At 36.3% G+C, this 16,409-nt stretch overlaps 1 protein-coding gene across 7 annotated transcripts in view; it reads left to right on the top strand.

Moving 5' to 3' along the window:
* The first annotated feature begins 1,355 nt into the window (after positions 1 to 1,355).
* The window catches only part of LOC150107050 (tRNA-splicing endonuclease subunit Sen34-like), a 225,015-nt gene continuing 209,961 nt past the window's right edge, over positions 1,356 to 16,409 (top strand). For 5 of the 7 annotated variants that reach the window (XR_016548379.1, XM_090393416.1, XM_090393420.1 and 2 more), the window contains exon 1: positions 1,716 to 1,877. Coding sequence is in view for 6 of the 7 variants with exons in the window: in XM_090393416.1 (XP_090249542.1) it covers positions 1,829 to 1,877 (49 nt within the window). In the remaining variant the exon portion in view is untranslated. Of the gene's footprint in view, positions 1,394 to 1,715; positions 1,878 to 16,409 lie in introns of those variants that run through there. The other 2 variants (XM_090393419.1, XM_090393418.1) reach the window with 2 other exon arrangements.

Raw genomic sequence — 16,409 nt, 5'->3', positions numbered from 1 at the left:
TTTTATGTGTCAGCTTATTTGGATAATGGTAATAGACATATGGTAATGTAAGCTAAAGTACAGTGATACTGCTGCACTTTGCAGAGCACTTTGACAGTATAGCGCATGACATGCTGATAAATAAATTGCAGCAAACGAAGGTGGATATGAAGTTGGTGAAATGAGTAAGAGGGCGGTTGATGGAGTTGTAGTCAATAGTTCATTTAGGAGTGATGTCCATTAGAAGGCCTGTGGCTAGTGAAATGCTGAAGGATTCTCTACTCGGTTTATTCCTATTTAATATGTACATTAATATTATAGGAAATGATCTGAGAGCAAATATTCAATTGTTTGTCGATGATGCAAAATTGGGTAGAGCAATAGTGGATAAAGATAATGTTAAAATTTTGCAGGATTATTTAAATAGTTTGGATGCATGGACAAAGGAAAATGGATATCCGTTTAATGTGGTAATGTGTGAAGTTATGCATTTCGTGGTGAAAGTATTACCAACTATGTACTATAATGATCGAAATTTACTCCAAGAAATTAATGATTCCAGGGATTTTGGGGATGTTGGGGACAGAGACTTGATATTTAGAGGACATATTGTTAAAGTCGCTAAAATAGCTCATCGGATTACTTGGTTACTGGAGAATATTCTGAACCTGGTTACTTGTTTTTTTTTTTTTTTTGAGGAGGAGGAATGGATCTAAAGGTGATGTCAGGTTTATGGAATGTACCTTATGGAGATAGGTTAAATATTTATGGGTTACAGCAATTGGTTGATTGGCAGAAAAGGGAACTGAGTCATACAAATTACTGAAAGGTTTTTACAGGACTAATAGAGAAATTTTTTATAGAATTTGTGTTGTAGTGTGAGAAGCAGGAACCTTTCGTGGAAATCAGATTTTTTGCTTAGAGATTGGTGAATGAGGGGAATATGGTGATAGAGTCTCTTGTGGGTGCCACGACTCTGAATGAGTTGAAAGCAAAGTATGATAGATATTGAGGGAATGTTGAACAGTGCTTGGCATCATTCAATATTCTAGCAATGTTTGGGGGGGGGCTCCGTTCGAAAAGTATATGGACTCTATAGTTGATCTTACACTTTTACGAAGCGTAACTCAGTGGAGTTATCATCTGCTTTGTTTCTGATACTCGTGGCATTTCTGTACAAAAATAATAAGTTAACTCCATGTTTTTTGTAATTGAAATACTCATCTCTGTAGTTTTGTCTGACCGACTTAGACACCTGTCAGATCTAATATTTCTAATAATCATTACTTATACGAATATTCTTGCACATGTTTAATAAGTCCCAACCGGATGAACACATAATCATTCTTTCATTATAATCTCCTTCATGATGTTGATCGATTGGTAGAGCTTCTGCTACTAATGGCTCAGTTAAGTAAGTTTGAGCGCGGTTAATAGTTGGAAGGGCTTCAATCGTTCGATGGTGCTGGCACACTCTCCCTCGATGAGTCTTTGGACTCCCTGGAGGTGTCAAATAATAATAATAATAATGATTAAGCATACCTGTATCGTTAACATCGTGACTTTACTAGCGAACTAAACCTGCCACGTTTTCTCGTACTAACGCTGTCATCTATCTCCGAAGAAAACAAAACAAAAAAAAAAAAAAAAAAAAAATAATGATATATTATTATTATTATTAGCAGTAGTAGTAATAGTAGTAGTGTTTATATTTATTTATCAATTTTTACGATTCGTACATCTTGACAATTTAGGTATGAATTTTAATTTCGGTGACAGCTTTGCACGTGGTTGTAATATGTAAGGAACTTGTATTTATGTGAGAGGTATATTTAAATTTTATGTGAAAATGAAAGTATCTGTGGTTAATGGGAAACCACTTTTATGGAACGTTGATGGTAAGATCAATGAATTTATTTCCACAATTATGCGTTGTCTTAACAAGCTAGAGTAATTATATATTTTTGGTGTTTATGTTATTATCATTACAAATACCCCCTAAGACTCCTATACATACTTTCTACTTGAGAATTGCTAGAAGTAAAGGGTATTATGTTTTTGAGATGTCCTAAAGCGGGTCGTGTATAAATTATAATAAGCGGCGTCAGATCTAGATCTTTGTTAATTGACATTTTAAATCTCGTATATGAACAAGGAAAAACAGACATGCATGTTACCTCTCTTACGTTATCTGTTGTATTAACGCGTGCGAAACCTTCAATTCAATAAACATGGAACACCTGTAAGCAGTATATATAAAAATAATACCACAATAACAAAAACTATTTAAATCTCGTGAATCGTGCATCTCAACCTTGGCTACCATATTTCAAGACCTTGCATTTTGCAACATTAAATTGATAGCTTCCCATCACATGGTCTATGGAGATTCTCCTGCTCTGCTCCTCAGAGTTCTTCCCAATTTTGCATCATCAGCAAACATCCCGTTGAAAGTTTCATATTAAATATGTGTGCCAAGGGTGCATTTAATTGCCTATTCCTTCACAGTGATATATTGCCAAGCCTTGCTTATTAACATAAGCAAGCTCTTGCTCACTCACCATTCATCCCTCCTCCACCATACTCTGATAAACTCTCATTGAATTCTTTAGCCATATCTTCTGTATCAATTACTAATTTACTGTTGGCATCAACCTCATCCTTCTGTAGGCATTCTTTCTTTTACTTGCCGATGTCAAAAGAACTTGCTAGGATTTTTCTTGTCATTATTGGCTAATTTTTGCACATACTGCACTTTTGCAGTCTTTGCCAACCAAGTAATTTTTCTGGCCTGCTCTTTGTGCTCTTCATGCAACTGATTATCACAACATTCATCTTGTATTGCTTCAACAGTGTCTTCTTCTTCTTCCAGATTTCACATGTAATCTCTTCATTCATCCATTTTACTTCTATGTTATTTAGCCTTTTCACCTTTGAATGCTCAGACATTGCTGTTGATTAATAGCTCTTGATCAGTGCCCAAACAGCATTTGTCTCCTTTCCACTGAAATCCTCTTTCCATGCTACAGCTCTAATTTGTCTCTTAAGCTTTTCACAATAACTAGCCCTGTAGTTTCACATATATATCCCTTCTTCACAGAGGTTCCCATATGACTGGCAACAAACCAGGCAATCTCATTGTGGTCACTCCATTCACAAGCACAGTCTCTGATGATATAACCAGATCTAAACTCGACCTTCACATGCCTTTCGTTATTGAGAGGAAACATCCTTGAGTTGTTAAGGAACAGCATTTTCCTTATTCTGGGATTCTATCTGTTCATTCTAATCAGCATCACCATAATTAATTACAATAGTCTGTAACAATCTTCTTTCTCTTGCTCACTAAGCCAAGTTGTGTGTAAATTTCTTTGTCTTCACTCACAACATACCCCGATCTATAGCAGCATCCAGTTAAATATCTGATCCTATCACCTGAATCTCGCACCATACTGCTTCAGAACCACTGAAAGTATTTTCTCCTTGTATCACAGCTTTGTGCAGACACAATTCCTCAGCTATCATCAGCATCACTTTCTCGCTTTTCTTATCATTCTGTCCTTGTGAAAAACATCATCAAAGCTTCAATTTGTATTCCTCTCATGAAGTCATTCTCATCGAACCGTGTTTCACTTACTCCAACTATTTGTGGGTGAATAGATTCACTAAATGTGACAATTTCACTCTCCTATATAACAATCTACACACAATTACTGCCCACAGCATTATTTTTTTCTACAAGAATTAGCATTATTTTTTGTCTGTATATTGCATATGATCTCTGACTGATTTTCCTGTATGCAGGATGAAAAATCCAGAGAGGGAAAAGGCCCTGTTTCCTCCAAATGAAAGTACTTCACTTTCTGTTGATTATAAAGATTAATCTTATGATAGTGAGAATCAAACTTTGATCTTTTCAAAGTTTGATTCTCACTGGGAATCAAAAAATCAAATCAAATGGGACAGTGCACCCTTCAAATTGAAGGTTGCACTGTCCCATTGTTTTTCCAGTTGCACCTTGAAAGTGCTTAGGGAAATGAATAAATATTAATTGTTGGCATGGAAGAAGAATTACATTTAGCACTTTATGACCTTGACAAGATTACCAGTTATGGTATGAAAATAGTTTCTGATAAAAAAAAAAATGTTACGGCAGTGAAGAAAGAGAGCCAATAAGAAGCAAAACATATGATTAAAGAATAAACTTATGAAATGTTAATAACTTTTATAAACTTTAATTTACAATGAAGAAACAGATCCAAAATATAAAACTAATAATGTTTATCAAAATAATAAATTAGTAAGATGAAATAATTAATAACAGAACTATACCAAAATTGTTATACAGAAGTTAAGATTAATGGAAAGATGACTTTCTTATTTTCACACAAAACCACTGTCGTGTCTAAGTGCCTTTATCATAACATATTCTCCATAAAGATTGTATAAATCAGGGGAGAGTATGCATCCTTATCTCACACCTTTCTCTTGATTAATTACAATAATGGAATTAACTCACTTAAAATTAATTATTAGTAGAATTTTTGCCTGAGTATCACAGTCATCCTCAGTACATGTAAAAAGCTAATTAAACAGTAACTAACAATTCCAAAAGGCACCACCTAATTAGCTAATGTAAAATAACTAAAAAAGGTCATTAAATTTTCTAACTTATTTAAAAAAAAATAGATAAATAAATAAATAAATTATCATCATCATTATCAAATTTCTGCCATGTACCCTCAAGGGATGTACAGGATATGACAGTACTACATGAAAAAATTGCATCATTACTAACTTCCTATCTACAATTTTCCTCCAAATCAGTCTGTTGCTATTCAAGACTCCAACATTATCAGATCTTATATTTCTATCGTCTAAGGCACTTTGTACCATATCAATCCACCTATATCTTGGTCTTCCTCTGGGTCGTTTTCCTGCCAACCTGGCAGAGAACACTTGTTTTGCTAATCTTTCCTCTCCCATTCTATTTAAGTGACCATACCACCTGAGATTAGCTCTGCTAACACATTCCTGGATGCTGACAATGTCAAGTTCTTTCCTAATATCCTCGTTTTTAATATGATATTGCCATTGATGCCATCTGTTCATGCCTATAATCTTTCTCAGGACTCTCATATCTGCAGTCTCTAGTCTTTGGTCAAGTGTTTTACTTCTGACCCAGCTCTCAGATCCATAAGTTAAAACTGGTTTGAACACTGTCTTGTATACAGCTAATTTAGTGTTCCGACTAATTTCTTTCTTATTCCATATGAATTTATTCATTTGACTTCCCACGATACCAGCTTTGCTGATTCTGTTGTCTATTTCTATATTTAATTTACCATCTTCAGTAAAAATCGTGCCTAAGTAACTGAAATGTTTTACTTGTTCCACAGGTTCTCCATTCACAACACAGTTGACATTTTCAATGATTCTGCCTATTTTCATTGTCTTTGTCTTTTTATTGCTGACCTTCATACCATATCTATTACAACAGCTATTCAATTTATTCAGAGTCCGCATAAAGCAAAGAGCTGACATTAACATCTCCAATTTTGATATCAGGTTTAATACCACATTACTTCATAATGTGATCCATATAGATAATGAATAACAGAGGGGATAATGTACATCCTTGTCTCACACCAGATTTATCATTAAACCATCTTCCTGTACTTCCTTCAGTTCTAACTGCTGACTTACAACTCAAATAAAGACTAAGTATTGCTTGATATAATGCCCCATTGACACCATATAACTGCAGCGTATTGAATAGCTTCTCTCTTGGTACCTTGTCATATGCCTTTTCCAAATCGACAAAACTTAAATACAGATCTTTGTTATATTCCCATGGTTTCTCGACTATTTGTCGTAAAGTGAAGATCTGATCCTGACAGCCTCTATTTGGCCTGAATCCAGCATGTTCTTCACCAAGCTTTTCTTCCACAATTCTTCTCAACCGTTTCTCAAGTATACCTGCATAGATCTTGCCAGGAACACTCAGTAGGGAAATACCTCTGTAATTCTCACATTCAGTTTTATTTCCCTTTTTATATATGGATATTATGAGAGCTCTACTCCAATCATCAGGAATTCGTCCCTCTGTCCAGGCTTTCTGAACTATGCAGTGCAGCCACTGTAAGACTCTTATACCACCATACTTCAGCATTTCTGGTTGAATATCATCTACTCCTGCTGCCTTTCCACATTTCAAGCCTTTGATGGCTTTTTCTACTTCAAGTATGGAGATGTATTTCTGACTGCATGCCTGGTCAGTGTTTTTTATCACTGTGCTGTCATCACTGCTTGTTTCATTTAGCAGTTTTTCAAAGTAATTACTCCATACTTCAAGGATATCTTTTTCTCCAGTTTTCATGTCACCTTTATCATCTCTAATTCCTTTTACAGCACTCTTTCCTCCATTCCTAAGCTTCTTCAACAACCTCCAGAATATTTTGCCACCTTCTTGATATTTATTTTCTATATTCTTGCCAAAGTCCTCCCATGACTTTTGTTTAGCTAGTTTTACACACTGTTTAGCTTTCTTATATTTGTCTCTGTATTCTGTAAGAGTAAAAGCTGACTTATTTGCCAGGAACTTTTGATATGCTTTCTTCTTTTCCTTCACTGCCTCTTTAACTTCCTGTGTCCACCAGGGAGTTCTGATTTTTTTTATCCTTGCACACAACCTCACCACCGCCTCTCTGGCTGAATCAATCAGTGTTTTCTTGAAGGCTTGCCACTGAATCTCCAAGGTTTGGTTTCTGTTCTCAAACTCTTTCATTTTTTCTTCAATAATCTTTGTGTATTTTAGTCTACAGTTCACATCTGAGAGCTGCTCAACTTTTATTCGCTTTAAAACTTTCTTACATGTTATTCTTTTCAATATGAAATTCAATTTTATCCTGCTCAAGACTAAATAGTGATCACTTCCAATTTCAAATCCTCTGTACACTCTGGTGTCCTGCACCAGGGAGAAAACATCACTATCAACAATAACATAGTCAATGAGACTTTTCTTATTCCTAGCCTCTTTTCTCCATGTGAATTTGTGCACATTTTTATGTTGGAACATGGTGTTAGTAATAACCAGTCCAAGTCCTGAGCAGAAATCCAAGAGATATTTGCCATTATTATTAGCTTTGCTGTTTTCTTCAAATTATAAAGACATACAAAAATACAAATATTTTTGTATGTCTCACAATCATTTCCTACTCTGCTATTTAGATCCCCAACAAGGTTGCTTGTTGTCAGTTGCTTTTTCTAAAGCCTCAAAAAATTCCTCCACTTCTACCTTAGTAGAACCTTCTGTGGGACCATAGGCACAAATAAGTCTCATTGTCCAGTTCCTCATTCTCATATGTGCCCACATTACTCTACTTGAGACTGACTGCCATTCAAGAAGATTAGCCTCGTATTTTGTGTTGAATACTATGGCTACTCCTTCTTTTCCTTGATTGTCATTGCCTGAATATAACATTTTGTATTTATTGCTCAGAAAGATCTCACCAGTTTTGGTCTTTTTTTATTTCAGTCACCCCTATTATGTCGATCTGGTGCTTATCTAATTCCTCAGCTAGCTCCATTTCTTTGCCATTCAGGCTTCTTACGTTGATAGTACCGATCTTTAACTCTGGTGATGTTGAGTTGGGGTTTGTTTTCAGATTTGTTCCAGTAGCTGACTTTTTGCCGTTCGCCCTGGTTCTCTGGCGAAAACAACAGGGGCCTTGTTTAACCAGGCGACGCTCCAGCCGGCATGAAATTTTGTCATGTTGTACCATCATTTTTTTTACCATCATTTTTTGGGGGTGCTTAAGGGTCAAAGCTGTATAACTGAGTGGAGACCGCCACATAGCCTTTAAAGGAATGCGGAGAACCGACCAGGGCTTCTAACCTAATGTCCAATCCTCACCTTCTCGTGGTACACCCTGTTGGGTATCTACTTTGATACTGAACGAACGAGGATGGGCTGGCAATTTGGGATTTAGCCGACCAAATTGTATTCTTATTGGTTAAACCAAAATAAAAAAAAATAAAAATAAATATAATATATATATATATATATATATATATATATATATATATATATATATGCACAATTAAAAAAGTTAGGGAAGATTAGCTGATTTAAAAATTACTATCTCCCACAAAGGCTATAGACGTAGACCATCAGATCTGTTTAAGTTAGGAGAGTGAAATAAAGTTTCACGTGTTTCTTTATAAAGCCGTTCCATGTGGAACCAATTTTTGTGAATGACTCTTGTCTTGTTCCACTGAACATTCTCTGAATCCAGACTGTTCAGGCTCAATGTATTGAATATAAGACTTGTGTTCTTCTAGCCGAATAAAAGCAGATCTTCTGTTTGTTGAATTGGATTTTAACGGTATTGATGCGAACACAGATTGATAAGAAAATAACTATTTATTAACTTAAAAGCTAATATTTTGCTGGTATTATTAGTAATAGTGCAGATGTGGTAGCCCTGCAAGAGGATTTAAATAAGCTAGATAGATGGGCAAATGAATGGGAATATCAGTTTAATGCAGCAAAATGTAAGGTCTTGAGGTTTGGGACACATCAATGCGACGCTGCATACTCTATTGGAGGAGCTATACTTTAGGAAGTAGGGGAGATAAGAGATCTGGGGTTGATGATTGATAGAAACCTGAAATTCAGGGCACATATTATATTGCAAATGTGGTGATGGTAACATAGAGGATTGCTGCAATAATGAGAAGGATGCTGACCTGCAGAGATAAGAGTTATCATTCCGTTGTATAAGACCCCGATCAGACCACACTTACACTATTGTTCTCAGATTTGGTCCCCAGGATTTGAAGGAGGTAAATTGACTGTGGAAAGGGTACAGAAGCTGATAACAAAGATGGTTTCAGAACTGTACAATGTTAATTATGAGGATCGGCTGAGGGAATGTGGACTGCAGAGTTTGGTGGATAGAAGAAGGAGAGGTGATATGATTGAGACTTTTAAACTGTTGAGAGGTGGTTACAGGGTTGACACTGGGGAGTTCTTTCGCTTGGTTGAACAGCGGGGAAGGAGTTATGACAAGAGGCCATCCCTGGAAGTTATGAAAGGAAACTGTGAGCATGAGAGTGAGGAGTGGTTTCTTTGCATGGAGGGTGGTTGAACCATGGAATGCATTGCTTGATGGAGTGGTGAGAGCGAGAATGGTGTTATGCTGTCGTTTTCTCCTACAATTCAACTCCATTGTTCTCCTTTGTGTCTACTGAGATATAACCTCTAAACTGACCTTCTGGGGCCGTTTCCTGTTTTGAGCTCTGACAAAATTTATTTGTTTCTGCTGCGCAGGCCAGAGCTCTAGGATAGAAATTCTTATCCAGAGAAATCTTCTCAGAAATCAAGTAATACTTTATCTAGTTTAAGTAGGTAAGTAAATTTCAGAGTTCTCAGTATACAGTCATGGCCTTGACAATCTTAAGTTTCCCCTTTTTCCTCTAAACACAGGTTCGATATTTTCGTGAGTGGTAATTTCAGTCTCATGCTCAGACAGACTCAGACTTACATCGAAAAATCATGTTTATTAATTAACAAAATTACATATATTAAGCTTCCATACATCAAAGGTATGTGATATCAAAATTCTAATTCACTAGCTAAACAATAAGGAACATCCTAATTATCAAATTACTCTAATCTTACATCTCTAGGTTAAATAAGTACACATTCATCATGAAATACTAGTTCAAAATCTAAATAAAACTTGCTAACAAAGATCAATTCACATTCAACTAAGTGTTGCATGCTCTCATGCTTTCAGACTACTAGTCCCATATGACTAACACGTATATTCAAAGCTAATCAAGATCAATACTAAAATACAGGTAAAGCAAGGAAGTGGTAATCAAACAGGCAAGTTATTTATACACATTCATGATTCATCTAAATCACAAACATGGCTCTCGATATCAAACTAAATTACTGCTACTAACAGCCCATACGCATTAACTTGGGTTTAGACAATCTATGAATGTAGACTAGCAGTCCAATTCAGCATAACACAGGAAGCTGTCTTTAAATTCTCACTATCTTCTTTTCTAATCTCTGTCCATTTTACACATTCGTCACTAATAGATAATACATAAAATGAAGATTTTGTACATTACCACCTTGTTAGGTGATTTCTCGAGTTTCCTTCCGTCTGTTCTTTGTTATGGATTGTCCCTCTGTACGGTGATCTGCTGCCACGTGGAGTCACATGCTCGTCCTGAATTTGCCCCTTCTTTCTTCTGAGCTTACGAACTTTTTGCGTTGCTGCCTTTAACATAATTTACCTTCAAGGGGAATCCTTTGCTGCCTTCTCATTGGTTAGAACCAGACCAATGGCCGAAACTCGAACACTGCCATCATCTCGTGCTAAACTTCTTCGATTCGCACCACTCAGCAACTGGAAACACGTTGCTGCTATGCCATCTTATCAGATATCAGCCATGCTGACTTGCCTCGGAACTACGAGCCAGAAACCCATTGCTGCTATGCCGTCTTATTGGATATCAGCCATGCTGACCTGCCTCGGAACTACGAGCCAGTAACCCATGTTGAGGGCCACACACAACCAGGGAACACCACAGGAACCAAAACCAGAAATGTAGTAGGAACCAAGAGAGAGAGAGTCGAGCCCTGTGAGTTTTTTTAAACTCTTCTATAGCGCCCTCTTCCGTACTCCAAGCTTGTCTATGATGCTTTCGTATTTGCTGTCACCTCATTGCTGAACGAGGATCACTCTTCGGGGAACGCGAAATTCGAGCGCCTTCCACGAATTTTAATTCTCTTCGTAATCAAAGTTGACATCTGCATTTTCACATATTATGTCTGTTTTGCCAAGAATACAAGTGTGCTTTTGCTTGATATTGTTGTTCTTGTTAAATCTTGAATGGTGCAGTTCTATTCTTGATAGAACCATCATTCAAGATCTAACAATGGTCGATGAGTTTAAGGAGTGGTATGATAGACTTTGTGTTTCTTAGGGGGGACCTCCCTCGATGAGTCTTGACAAACTTTATGTTCTTAGGAAGGACCTCCCACGGTGAGTCTCTTGACTCCATGGAGGCCTGAATAATAACACAGTCCAACACAATTTTTGCTGACTTTTATATGAGACTTGTTTTTTTACTAATTTGGGTGCACTGATTTCAAATATCAAACCCGTTTTTCTCTATCACGTCAGGTTTTTCCTCTATGGCATTTTCTTTTAGCTAATTTGTAAGTTTTTAATAGTTTTAAGGAGGCAGTACTATTTAGAGAAGTGTCTCATTGACTATGTTATTGTTGATAGTGATGTTTTCTCCCTGGTGCAGGACACCAGAGTGCACAAAGGATTTGAAATTGGAAGTGATCACTATTTAGTCTTGAGCAGGATAAAATTGAATTTCATATTGAAAAGAATAACATGTAAGAAAGTTTTAAAGCGAATAAAAGTTGAGCAGCTCTCAGATGTGAACTGTAGACTAAAATACAGAAAGATTATTGAAAAGAAAATGAAAGAGTTTGAGAACAGGAATCAAACCTTGGAGATTCAGTGGCAAACTCTGAAGAAAACAATGATTGATTCTGCCAGAGAGGCATGTGGTGAGGTTGTGTGCAAGGATAAAAAAATCAGAACTCCGTGGTGGACACAGGAAGTTAAAGAGGCAGTGAAGGAAAAGAAGAAAGCATATCAAAAGTTCCTGGCAAAGAAGTCAGCATTTACTCTTACAGAATACAGAGACAAATGTAAGAAAGCTAAACACTGTGTAAAACTAGCTAAACAAAAGTCATGGGAGGACTTTGGCAAGAATATAGAAAATAAATATCATGAAGGTGGCAAAATATTCTGGAGGTTGTTGAAGAAGCTTAGGAATGGAGGAAAGAGTGCTGTAAAAGGAGTTAGAGATGATAAAGGTGACATGAAAATGGTAGAAAAAGATATCCTTGAAGTATGGAGTAATTACTTTGAAAAACTGCTAAATGAAACAAGTAGTGATGACAGCACAGTGATAAAAAACACTGACCATGCATGCAGTCAGGAATACATATCCATACTTGAAGTAGAAAAAGCCATCAAAGGTTTGAAATGTGAAAAGGCAGCAGGAGTAGATGATATTCGACCAGAAATGCTGAAGTATGGTGGTATAAAAGTCTTACAGTGGCTGCACTGCATAGTTCAGAAAGCCTGGACAGAGGGACGAATTCCCGATGATTGGAGTAGAGCTCTCATAGTACCCATATATAAAAAAGGAAATAAAACTGAATGTGAGAATTACAGAGGTATTTCCCTACTGAGTGTTCCTGGCAAGATCTATGCAAGTATACTTGAGAAACGGTTGAGAAGAATTGTGGAAGAAAAGCTTGGTGAAGAACAAGCTGGATTCAGGCCATATAGAGGCTGTCAAGATCAGATCTTCACTTTACGACAAATAGTCGAGAAAGCATGGGAATATAACAAAGATCTGTATTTAAGTTTTGTCGATTTGGAAAAGGCATATGACAAGGTGCCAAGAGAGAAGCTATTCAATACGCTGCAGTTATATGGTGTCAATGGGGCATTATATCAAGCAATACTTAATCTTTATTTGAGTTGTAAGTCAGCAGTTAGAATTGAAGGAAGTACCGGTAGATTTTTTAATGTTAAATCTGATGTGAGACAAGGATGTACATTATCCCCTCTGTTATTCATTATCTATATGGATCACGTTATGATGGAAAGTGGTATTAACCCTGATATCAAAATTGGAGATGTTAATGTCAGCTCTTTGCTTTATGCGGATGATGTTATACTTCTAAATAAATCCACTAGAAGTCTGCAAGATTCTCTGACTAAATTCAATTGCTGTTGTAATAGATATGGTATGAAGGTCAGCAATAAAAAGACAAAGACAATGAAAATAGGCAGAATCATTGAAAATGTCAACTGTGTTGTGAATGGAGAACCTGTGGAACAAGTAAAACATTTCAGCTATTTAGGCACGATTTTTACTGAGGATGGTAAATTAAATATAGAAATAGACAACAGAATCAGCAAAGCTGGTATGGTGGGACGTCAATTGAATAAATTCATATGGAATAAGAGAGAAATCAGTCGGAACACTAAATTAGCTGTGTACAAGACAGTGTTCAAACCAGTTTTAACTTGTGGAACTGAGAGCTGGGTCAGAAGTAAAACACTTGACCAAAGACTAGAGACCGCAGATATGAGAGTCCTGAGAAAGATTATAGGCATGAACAGATGGCATCAATGGCAATATCATATTAAAAACGAGGATATTAGGAAAGAACTTGACATTGTCAGCATCCAGGAATGCGTTAGCAGAGCTAATCTTAGGTAGTATGGTCACTTAAACAGAATGGGCGAGGAAAGATTAGCAAAACAAGTGTTCTCTGCCAGGTTGGCAGCAAAACGACCCAGAGGAAGACCAAGATATAGGTGGATTGATACTGTACAAAATGCTTTAGACGATAGAAATATAAGATCTGATAATGTTGGAGTCTTGACAAGTAACAGACTGATTTGGAGGAAAATTGTAGATAGGAAATTAATAATGATGTAATTTTTTTCATGAGTACTATCATATCCTGTACACCCCTTGAGGGTACATGGCAGGAATTTGATGATGATGAATATTCAGTATTTTAGTTAAATTTTTGAGATGAAAGCAGGTTAAACTGGGTAAGAAAAGAAAAAATGAAATTTTACAATAACTACAATAAGAACCAACCACACAACAGTAGATAATTAGAGAAAGAAATTGATTTATCATATGAATAAAATATCACTTAACAGATTACCAAAAAAAAAAAAAAAAGAAAGAAAGAAAAAAAGAATAATAATACTAAAATATATACCAAATGAAAAAAGAAATAGAGGAAGATCCCTAAAGAGAGCATGAGACTGGAAGAGGCCAGGCCTGTATTTCGTAACAGGCAGATAGATGACTGTAACTGTGTATGAAAATGTACTGGTGTAATTATTATTATTATTATTTCGGGCGACTCCAGGGAGTCCTTAGACTCATCGATGGAGGCCCCTAAACATCATGTCCACACAACTATACGACATTCTCATATCTATCATACCTTGCCTTGAACTCGCTCACTGTCATAACACCCACAACAGACTCTGGCAGCTTATTCCACTCATTTACCACTCTAAAAGTAAAGAACCCAGCTCTACCACCCCTGCTAACCACACTCTTGCCCAGCTTCCATAGGTGTCCCCCTAGTTCTCCCACCACCAGTCTTGATCTCAAACATATCTTCTGAATTAATCCTGTAGAATCCCTTTAGCAATTTGAATGTCTCAATCATATCTCCCCTTTTCTGCCTATCAACTAGTTTCTGCAACCCACAAATCTTCAACCTGTTCTCATAAAAAACTGAAGTAAATATTTACTTCAGTGGATTATTTTGGTAACAAGAAAATAAACCCATTAATTGATGGAGAGTTTATCATATGATTCATCCAAATGGAAGGTTATTTGTTTGTTGTCCACTATATGTATATAGTAATCCTTGATTTTTGTTATTCCTGTACAATAAACAGATCATTAACTTATTATTTTCATCATAGGACTATGATGTTATGAGATACATCACAGAAGATTCACTGTAGGCATATGAAAATGGAACAGGCCAACAAAGTCTACTATTGTGAAAGGCTGACTACATGATGTGTGAATATATGTGTGTGTGTTATAATCTGATATCTAACACAATATGTTGTAACTTAAATATTAACTTGTCATGTGGAACCCTGTTAAATGTCTTTGCAAAGAAAAAAAAAAAGAGGCAATATATGCCTTTTCCATGTTCATTACTCTCATTACTTTGTTATAAAAGGCAGGCAAATAATTGAAACAGGAGTTCCCCTTAACAAGTCGACTGATTTGCACAGATATCCTCATCTCCACAATTTTGAATATGATCTAATTTCTCCAAACATCTTAACAAGTGCAAAAGAAATACAAACTGATTTATAGTTTAACACCTCTATTTTGTCACCACCCTTATGCAGTTACAGTATCTTACCTCCTTTCACTCCTTGGGCACTTTCCCAGTAGCTGAACTTTCATTCAGCAGTGAGCTCATTGGAACTGCAAGTTCCGTAGCACTTATTTTTAAACTACTTAGTGAAATCTTATCCAGTCCCATTGCCATATTGACTTCTGAGAACTTAGTATTCATAATATATTCTCATCATGTACTTCTAAACCTTCAACCCTCCTCATCCCTCCAGCAATAAAATCCTAATAAAGCAATCATTAACAACCCATCACGATGTGTATACACTTCAAGGGTTGCCATAGGTGCAAAGTACTGATTAAAATTGCAATACCATTGATATTCATTCATTGAAATAGCATGGATATGAAGTTTAAGATGATTGATATTATTATTATCCTAAGAGCCATAGAGTCAGACTTATCTAGGAGGTTCCCTTTATCATACACACAGCTCATCATACCTTGCCTTAAACACATTCAAATTCTCTGCAGACACCACACTTTCAGGCAATGCATTCCAATCATTCACAACTCTCCATGCAAAAAACCTGCTTCTGATACCCTCCTTATACAGCTTCCAGAGATGACCTCTTGTTCTTCCCTGATCTCCCACCATTTTATGAAAAGCCTCTTCAATGTTAATCCTATAGCAACTCCTTATCAGTTTGTAATTCTTTATGAAGAAAGGTTGAAACAATGCAATTTACAGAGTCTAGTGGATAGGGGGAAGAGGGTGATATGATAAACCAGGTGACCAAATCTGTGCAGAGTAGTCCATATGTGGTCTATTCAAGGAATTATGCTGTGGAACCAGAATCTCCTTACTTCTACAAATCAGTGTCTTCCACATCATTCCCAGAATTTGATCTCTTATTTCCTCCATCTCCTATTTTTTTAATTTTAGAGGTACCTGTGGCATAGTATAATTATTAAAAGAACACGTAAGATCACAGTAATAACTTTTAATTAATAAAGGTACAGATATTTCATACTAAAACTAATAGTACATCTTCAGCGTCACTCACAGTTATAGGAATGGAATACAAGTAACGAACATTAATGCCGGCAAAGGTTGGTTGATTGGTAGAGCCTCTGCTACTAATGGCTCAGTTAAGTAAGTTTGAGCGTGGCTAGTCGTTGGAAGGGGACCAATTGTTCGATGCTGTTGGCACACTCTCCCTCGATGAGTCTTTGGACTCCCTGGAGGTGTCAAATAATAATAATAATAACAACAACATTTGGTGGATGACCTATTAAAATACAATTGTTGCTGCGTGCTAGGAAATGATAGAAAATAATAATTAATCTTTAAGATAATTGGTTTTTTATTGATTACATAAAATAAGTCTCCCAGATCTTCGAGAGAGAGAGACAATCATTTCGATTTAAATTTGGTCGGTGTAAAACAG

Source organism: Typopeltis vanoorti, chromosome 5 (assembly GCF_054136105.1).
Source record: "Typopeltis vanoorti isolate ZY-2024b chromosome 5, IOZ_Tvanoo_1.0, whole genome shotgun sequence".
NCBI classification, from domain to species: Eukaryota; Metazoa; Arthropoda; class Arachnida; order Uropygi; family Thelyphonidae; genus Typopeltis; species Typopeltis vanoorti.
The sequence above is the reverse complement of the archived record's forward strand: the minus strand, read 5'-3'. Positions and strand labels throughout refer to the sequence as shown.